At 47.3% G+C, this 9,606-nt stretch overlaps 1 protein-coding gene across 4 annotated transcripts in view; it reads left to right on the forward strand.

Annotated features, from left to right (window-relative positions):
* The window catches only part of Gas7 (growth arrest specific 7), a 234,896-nt gene that overhangs the window by 181,364 nt on the left and 43,926 nt on the right, over positions 1 to 9,606 (forward strand). For all 4 annotated transcript variants that reach the window (XM_028780144.1, XM_028780147.1, XM_028780145.1 and 1 more), the window contains exon 4: positions 8,777 to 8,862. In XM_028780144.1, the coding sequence (XP_028635977.1) occupies positions 8,777 to 8,862 (86 nt within the window). The remainder of the gene's footprint in view (positions 1 to 8,776; positions 8,863 to 9,606) is intronic.

Here is a 9,606-nt window from a genome sequence, read left to right on the forward strand (position 1 = left end):
GGGGAAGGGGGTGGTAGCGTTGGACATGGGACCCAGGGCCTCATGTATGCGAGGCAAGCCCTCTACCACTGAGCAACAGTCTCAGGCTCCCTGTAGAGCCTCGACTCAGTTTCCCCTGTGAGTGTCTCCCACAGCCGGAGCCCGTTTGTCAGAATGAGGAAGCAGTCTCATCTGTTTCTCTTAACTAAAGGTCAGCGTTCACTTAAACTTCATAAGTTTTCCTTAGATATACTTTTGCTCGACTAACATGCTTCCCTGAAGCCCTGCCGCATTTTTATTTTATTTAAATTTGGTTTAAAACCCACCTGCAGCGAGTGGTTGGTGCACTAACAGAGCAACTGTACTGAGGGATCTCCTGCCGCCTCTGTACCTGGGGTGTACACTGAGCTGCTGTTTTTCTTAAAGATGGGAACATCTACCGTTTGCCAAGATTGCCCTGGTAGGGCATAGGTGAGAGTGTTTGAGAAAGCAAGGTTTAGGGACAGAATTTGCCAGCCTTAGGGACTGGACCAAGTTAGGGATCATCTTTAAGTTTCTGGAAGGCCAAGGGGATCCAGGTATAGGGGAAATGCCCAAGATTACCTAGGACCTGCCAGGATTTGGGAAGGGCCTGAGAATAAGTGAGCCTGGAGAATATGCAGCAGGCAGTTATGTCTGCCCTGAGCAGAGACCCTTGCAGGGCTCCAAGCCCAGCCCTCAAGCTCAGCCCTAGGTCAGGGAGCTCTGGATCCCTCTGCCGCTTGGGAGCAGGGCTCATACATCACAGACTGGCAGGTAGTCAGGCTGAAAGCCTGCTCCACAACCTAAATCAGACCTCCCTGTTGTCATCAGGAGAGGAGAGCATCGTGCTGTCTGTTGAAATGGGGCTGCAGAGCCTTTAGAACCTGTGACCCTGGTGTTTGAAAAAGCTGATTCCCACCATGTTGTACTAGGCTTTCACCCCATCACAGCCATAGGAGAAAATGTATCATGGACTTCATCTTTGGGAACTCAATCTACGTCCTAGACAGCCAAGACATACAGTAAGGACCAATTGGCTGACAGAAATTTCTAGAACAAAAGGTCATTCTTGTAAAACTACTCTTCTGAATGGCCTAAGGGAGTTGAAGAGGCACCTGCAAGGCATGCTGGGACTGAAAGAGGCAGAGCTGGGACCACTTATAAGCAGGGTGCTGGCCTCAGTGTCTCCTGTAGTTGTAGCTGTATTTCTCAAAAGTGAATTCCATAGCAGTCTACATCATTGCCCTAGATGAGTCTCTCTCTCTCTCTCTCTCTCTCTCTCTCTCTCTCTCTCTCTCTCTCTCTCTCTCTGTGTGTGTGTGTGTGTGTGTGTGTGTGTGTGTGTGTGTGTGTGTGTGTGGTGTGCTGTGTAGGAGTGCTGGACCTTGCTGTCCATAATATCCATAGCATACATAAGTATGCATATAAAGAACTCAGTCAAAAGTGTTCTATTACACCTAGGGAAACATTGTGGTGACTCACTATGTTTAATGTAGGGATAAGTGGATCAATGGATGGATGGATAGATGGACGGATGGATGATGGATAGATAAGTAGAAGGATGGATAGATGGATGGTTAGGTAGATAAGCATGGGTGGATGTGAGGGAGGGGAGGCAAGAAGAATAGATGGACAGATTTCCAGAACAGTGAACCCTGGGGCTCCCAGCTTTCTTACCGAGAAGAAGGATGAATTCCTATGCTCATTCCATAGAGACGGAAAGTTAGGTCAGAGCCTGAGATGTTACATAAGGGTGTCCAGGGCTAATCCTCTGTCTTTCTGTTTTCTTGGGCAATAGAAACCTGAAGGCTGGGGCTTGAGAAGGAACTTTTAATAACAGGAAGTGGGACTGAAAAGCAATGGAAGAGCTCCTGGGAGGGTGAATTCCAAGTGGCAGACTTGTTGCTTAGTCTCTCCATGTTTTTCTGTTCCCTCCCTCCCTCCCTTCCCACCCCACTCTGCTCATCAACCTCAGTCTCCATTTTATCAAAGTATCTTTTTCCCTTTCTCATTGTTCATCGCCCAAACACAGTCTGACTGGCCATGAGGTGAAGGCCAGTGTGTGGGTACCCATGTGTATATTTATTTTTGAAATTACTATAGTTACCACCGGCTGGAGTGTTTCATTCCCCTTTTTAAGTCGTAGAAACCCCTGAGTTGGGAGTTTCATGCTTTTCCTCGTGTCTCCATCCTGCTCTATGAATGCTGTGGCTGAATCATCCTTGACCAACTTCCCCCTCAGAGGCTAGGGGCCCAACAAATCCCCGTGTGGGCTTCATTTATCCTGTGGCCAGTGGCTGGTTATTTAGGAGCACAGAGGATGGAGATGCTCATAGGCAAGGGCCCTGGGGTCTCAAGGGCTTTACACTATTCTCATTTGCACTGGTAAGCTTTCTGAATGTGTTTTCCTGGAGTAGAGAGACATGTAACACCACCGGGTCAGAAGGGAACTGCTGTGTGGGGAGAAATGGTTGAATGGAAAATTAGTTTTTCTTCCCAGTAATTGTTTTGACATGAGCAGTAATTAGCCAACAGCTGACAGACTAGAACTGAAGAAAGAACAAGAGGCTGGATTAAAGGCAGGATGCCTGGGCATTAGCTGGCTCCTGGCATGGCTGAGAGCCAGGGGAGCCAGGGTTAGGTGACAGGATGCAGCTTATATAGCATGCCTAGTGATTTCTGGGAAGGGAGTGAGTGGGGGTCAGAAGGGCAGCCTCTGCCCTCAAAGAGCTGGAAAACAACCTGGCTAGTCTAGGGACTCGATGACGTCAAAGAGTGTAGTATGGCTACCTGCTGAGAGAGAGCATGTTTTATTTCATCACCAGACTGAGCTATGATTTGTCTCTGAGGTAAAAAGTGGTTAGAGTATACAGCCTGAGAGACATGCCACATGTTTCTAGGTCTCGGAATAACGTGTGGCTTGCTACTTCTTTAGAGTTTTAACAAGTTTATCTTGTGAAACTGCCTGGGCCTGGTGCCTTTTAGTGGAGGTGTACTTTGTAAAGGCCTCCTTCTCTTCTTCTTCCTTCTCCCTCTCTCTTTGTCCCTCTCCTCTTCCCCCGTATCTCCACCATTTTCCTCCCCTTCTTCCTCCTTCCTCTTCCCCTTATTCTCATTCTGCTTCCCCTCCCATTTCAAGTGTTCTTGAAATCATTTTGATAATTTGAATCTTATGGAAGGTTTGGATTTTATTAAGTCTATGATTAGAAATCATGTGCTCTTGCATTAAAAACAAAAATCTTGCCTGTGTTTGCTGTGCTCAAGTGTTCTGATTCCTCAGTCTAAGCATTTGTGGTCACCCTCAAATTAAGCCACTTCATCTCCTTTTCTTATGGCTCTTGCAATTCCCACCACACCCCAAACACACTCATGCACATACATACAAGCACAATGACACACACATGGAGAGGGGGAGAAATAGAGAGTGCCACTTCTAGGTCGCCAATGCCAGTCCCATCTCTCAGCGCTAATTTCCCTCCCTGGCCCTGCCTCCTGTTTTTATTGGTTTATTTTGTTGGTCATTTAATTTTTTGTCCAAGCTCTTTAGGGGGAAATGTTTAGTCCATTTAATTTTGTCCCTTTGGATTTGGTAATAGAATAATTGAGGCTATGAATCCTCCTCAAACTATAATGCAGGCTTTATCCATTCACTTTAACATAGCCTTCCTTACTCTTTCCTAAATAGTGTGTCATTATGATCTTAAGCTCTCTTTTAGCCTGACAATCCTTAAGAAGGCCTTTTCTTAAGTTTCCAACTATCTGGAAGTTTGAAGGTTCAGAGCCTTGTGTGTTTATTTTTCATTATTAATACCTACTTTTATTGTGCTCTGGTCAAAGAATGTGGCCTGAATTATTTATGCCTTTTGCTATGTACTGGCAGTTTATTTGTAGCTTAAGCGTGGCTAACATTTCGATTGTCCCATGGCTTCTTGGCAAGTGTTCTCTTTGTTTATAGGGAAGGATGTTTTATCCATGTCCTCCACTCAGCCCTTTAAATTAAATTACGCAGATCTCATTTGTCTTCAGGCCTGTCTGTGAATCAGCCCCAGAGCCCAAGCAGTGCACCAAGGTTCCCACTGCCATCTTACACTTTCTCTGTGAGCTGTTGTGTTCCCTATGTAGGTTGTTTACCTTACAGCCTCCCAGCTTCAACCTACCAACATGCTAGGACTGCAGGCGTGGACCACCATGTCTATCTCACTCCAGCATCTATCTGCCTTCTATATGTTTCCACTGTCCTATTGGATAAGCAAACTTTCTCCGGTGTTTCACTTTGACAGTGGGTGCACTGTGGCTGACGTAATAGCCTTCCTGACAGAGCCAGTTGCCTCTCTGAGCTGGTTTCCTCAGTCTCTGATGCTTTTAGAGTCTGCGTGTTTCCTCTCTGGCTGCCTCTCTCATTGAGTTGGTACTATTATTTGGCCAACCATCTGAGAGCTGAATGAGGACCATGGCTGGGAAGCTGGCTACGCAGAATCATTCTACTTTCCTCTCCAAGCAGGGAAAGAGGGGCCTGCTATCTACCAGTTTCTTTTATCTTGGTGTGAGTGTGTGTGTGTGTGTGTGTGTGTGTGTGTGTGTGTGTGTGTGTGTATACATGCCTGCTGAGCCTTCTTCATGAACCTTGAGCTGGTCTTACAGATTGAGAAGAAGCTCAACCACTCAGGGGCTGTTGAGCATTACCCTGCTTGGAAAAGGCCCTAGGTTGTTACTGCAAGCGGTAGAAGATGGTCTACATCCCCCAGCATGAAAAGAGTCTCCTTAGAAGAGTCTTTGCCTGCTCATTGCCCATGGTTTGCTTTATTCATAGTCACTCTCCACCCCGGGCTTCATGTCCCTTAGCTAAGATGCATTGGGACCAGAAGTGATTCTGATTTTGGAATATTTACATACACATAAGGAGACATTTGGGGGATGAGATGCAAATGTAAACGTAAAACCCCATAGGTAATTTTACACAGTATTACTTGTGATGTCATCTTTAACACTCCAAAACTTTGGGGTTCTGAGCTACACCTTACTACCTTCCTTGCCGCCGAGGCAGAAGATCTGACAGAAATAACGTGTCTAGGAAGTACTGGCTTTGGCTTGATCTCTCAGAGGGTGTGGTCCACAGGGCAGGGAAGGCCTGGGGGAGCTCACAGCTGAGGGATGGAGCTAATGGGTTTCCTCATCTCTTCTCGGTGTAGCTGGAAACAGGGAGTGTGAGTGACAACCACAGCTAGCCAGCATCCCTCAAGCTCTGTGCCCCAACCCTGGGATGGCTATGTGTCTGCCAGCTAGGCCCCATGTCCCAAAGGCTTCATGGCTTCCCAGAACAGTGTTCACAGCTAGGGACCAGTGTTCAAACACACGGGCCTGTGGGTTCATTTTGCATGCAAATGGAATGTCCTGCCTATTGTAACCACTGACAACTTTTAGATGTGTTCTCTTCTGCTTCCTGCTTACAAAATTTCTGGAAGAATCATGAGTTGAAAATTACTGCCAATGTCTTCCTATGGTCCTCCAACCAGTCTTTGTATGTGTGTATATCCATTGGCAGTCTACACCAGCCTGGGGCATAAGGACAGCTTAGCTCCAGTTTCCAGAGATGGTGTAAGCTGGTGGTTCTCAGGGGCTAAAGTTCAGTAAAAGCAGCAGCCTCCCCTCCCCACCCTTCACTGCTCATCCTTTTATATTGCATATACTGCCTGCATGAGCATATATACAGTGCATGTGTGGTGGTGCCCACAGAGGCCAGAAGAAGGCGTTAGAGCCCAGAAACTAGAAGTGAGCCTACGTGTAGTGGTCAGGAACTGAACCCAGGTCCTCTGCCAGAGCGTCTTAATCTCTCAGCTACCTCTCTGCTTTGCCCTTTGCTTTTTAATAAGGTCCTGTGAAAGATGCAGATCTTTCACATTCATGACCTCCTGGGGGGTATACTAACTAAGCAGATTTGGAGACTGTCTGGAATACACACACACACACACACACACACACGAACACTTTTTTTTTTTTCACCAAAGATAAATAGCTTCCCCAGCTCATGGATCTGGGAAAGGGTGTGAGTCCCAGTGTGAACCCATGAGGTCAAGAGTGGGAAGCAGGGCTGAGGCTGGAAGCTGACTGTGACAAGTGTGTTGAGCCTCAGCAAGGGGAAAGCGTTGCAGTGGAATTTCCCCTAGCCGTTGAAAGGAGGCTTATCAGCACACAGTGGGGATGTAAGTGAGTATGCCCTAAGAAACACATGTTTTAGAGGGATGTGGCTTTAAAGTCTAGTGTGTTTGTAGAGTGAGTGGTGTGGGGGAGGGAGTATGTGTGTGGGGGAGTATGTGTGTTATATAAGTGTATATGTAGTATGTATGTGGTATGGAGGGGTTTGTGTGGAGTGTGGTATGTGTGTGTGGTATGTCTGTGGTGTATGTGATCCCTCTGTGGTGTATGTGGTGTGTCTGTGGTATGTGTTGTGTGGTACGTGTTTGATATGTGTGTTTGGTGTGTGTGTGTGTGTATGTGGTATGTGTGTGTATGTGGTATGTGTGATGTGTATTTGTGTGATGTGTGTTTGTGTGTGTGATGGGTGTTTTGTGTAAGTGATATGTGTGTGGTATGTGTGTATATGTGTATGAGTGCTGTGGGGGGCATGAGTGGTCTGTGTGTGGTATGTGTTGTGTGTGATATGTGTGTGGTGTGTGCTTGTGTTGTGGCATGTGTGTGTATGTGCATGTGTGCTTCTAAAGAGTGAACCCAGACCCTTTAATATGCTAGATACATTTTACAACCAAGCCACATCCCCAGCCCTTCTTGTGGTTTTATTTTCATTTTGCTTTGCTTTATTGATACAGGGTCTCACTCTACAGCCCTGGCTGGATTAGAATTCACTACGTAGTATGGACTGGCCTTGAACTCACAGAGATCCGCCTGCCTTTACCTCCCAGGCTCTGGGACTAAAGGCATGTGCCATCATGTCTGGCCCTTTTTATTTTTTTCTTGGTGATAAAACTTAGGGAAAAGTCATCTCAGTGGTTTGGAACAAACTCTGGAGCCTGGGCAGCCCTTAAGCGTATAGGTTTTCTGCCTCAACCTCCTGAGCTCTGCAGTGACAGGTGTGAGCCAGCAGGCCCTGGTTTTGTTTTAGGAAAACTGATACCCAGGAATCCATGTACTTGATCATCATTTATTAATTAGGAGACCCAAACTTCATGACAACTAATCCATCCCATCCTCTTTCTACTAACCTGGCTGTACGTCCTCCAAATCTAAATCTAAAACATTAAACACTGACATCTCTATGTGCTTTGGGCTTGGAAGCATGTACTAGTTACTTTCTGTGACAAAATCATGTGACAAGGCAACTTAAGTCTGGGAGACGGCTTTCCTGGGAAGATGCTTGCTGTGCAATCGTGAGGAACTGACTTCCATTCCCAGTGTCCACGTAAAAAAGCCAATGTGACCATGGGTTTCTGTAACCCCAGCACTGGGGAGGGGGGAGGTGCAGAGAGGCAAGTAGACCTCTGCCTGGCCTAACCGGTGAGCCTCAGGTCCGGATGAGAGGCCCTCTCCCAAGATAAAAAGGCTCCTGAGAAACAACATCAGGAGTTGATCTGGGAATCACAACACACACACACACACACACACAGCAGTACCACCACCACCCCACACCCATAAATCATACCACACATACTACACAGTTACCACACTCACACACACACACACATACAACACACACTACCTTGACACCATACCACACCCACACATCATACCACGTACATATTATACAACATATACACACACCATTCACATACATATGCACCACACACACATGCACCACTCTCCTCCCCCACCCACCACACACACACACTCACATACACACCACTCCACACACACACATCACGCATATACACACACACACCACTACTCTACACACACATACACACACACATACACACACACACACACACACACAAATGAGAAGGGAGGGTTTCTTTTGATTCATTGTTTGGAAGGATGCATCCATCGTGACAGAGAAGGCTTGGTGACGGTGTGTGAGGCAGCTGGTCACACTGCATCTGCAGTTGTTAAGCAGAGGGATGTGAAAGCTCACCAGGCTTTCCAGGGCTCCCGCCCTGTCTTTTAGTGAGTCTATGCATGCTTACATGTCTCTTCCTTCCGTTAAACCTCTATGGAAGCATCCTCAGTCATGCCTAGAGGTTTGTGTCCTAGTAACTCCAAATCCAGTCAAGTTGAAGAGTGTCTTGGCATCTGGCTCTTCAGATGGGGGCCACACAGCTGACATGAGAATATGCAAACATTCTCAAGTTCTAAACAGTCCAAAATCTGAACTAGTTTTGATCCCTGAGATTTTTGAAAATGGATCTTCACTCTTACGTACAGGCCAGCACTCAGAGACTGAGAGTGGAGAACTCCCCCAGACAGAGGAAGAGGACTCATAGGGTCGTGGTGGAGGAGCCACCTGACTCAGGAGAAAGAGACAGGACCCTCATCAGCACCTGTGATGGCAGCTGGGCTCTGATGACCCCAGCTTCTGCTGATCATGCTCCTGAGAAGGAAGCCAGTCCCCAGAGAGCTCAGTACACTGGCTGCCAGAAATTAGAGGGATGTTTTCCATTCATTCCTAGCTCTTAGCTGCAGATCACATGCCAATAGATGGCCCCTGCCACATGAGATCTCTTGCAACCCTGGGATGAGGAGGGAGAGAGAGGGCAGCTGTGGCCGGAAGTCAAGGGTGCCTGTCTGTGGCCCCCGCAGCATCTGAGCTGTGTCTCTGTCCCCACAGTGAATGGATACCACGCATCAGGGACCCCGGCGCACCCTCCAGAGACTGCCCACATGAGTCTCCGAAAATCCACCGGTGATTCCCAGGTAAGGGGTTGCCAAGGGAGGTAGGGGCAGCTGAGACTCTAGCTCAGGGAAGATGTACTTGGGGGTCAGAGGCAACTGCCCTTTTCTGCTGTTAGTGGAAAGTAGCTCTGGGTTGTCCTAACAGTTCCTGATGATAGATGGCTTGCAGGATTGCAGTTTGTTGGTTTTCTAGAAATTGAAGGTAATTTGGATGGCGAGATACTGATTATAGTTGTCAGGGCAGAGAGATCCACTCTGCTACCCACATATCCAATAGTGTCCAGGTTTCCTGTCAGGTTAGGCGTGTGAGCCAGCCAGCCATTGTCCTTGAAGTCCTCTGCTGTGCCCATCCTCAGTCACCTGGAATGGAATTTAGGAATGTGACCATCTCATTCTAAAACCATCTATTCTAGCATAAAAGCATTTTTGTGACAGGATCGTATGTGACCTAGGTTGCCCTCATTTTTGATCCTCCTGCCTCCAGCTCCCAAGTGCTGGGATCACGGGCACACACCACCGCTCCCAGCTGGGAATCTGTTTTAAGACTGACAAACTGCTGTCTCGTTCACCGTCCCAACTGACACGGGTGATATCATGAAATGGGTATCAAGAGCATTCTCGTGAGCACGGGACCACAGAGCAAGCTCATCAGATTGAGTCAGGGTCACGGTGGACCCAATGAGATGTCTTGTGATTTCTTCATTTGCAAGACACAACGTGTGTGTGTGTGTGTGTGTGTGTGTGTGTGTGTGTGTGTGTGTGTGT

The sequence above is a fragment of the Grammomys surdaster genome, unplaced genomic scaffold, assembly GCF_004785775.1.
Source record: "Grammomys surdaster isolate TR1022 unplaced genomic scaffold, NIH_TR_1.0 364, whole genome shotgun sequence".
NCBI lineage: Eukaryota > Metazoa > Chordata > Mammalia > Rodentia > Muridae > Grammomys > Grammomys surdaster.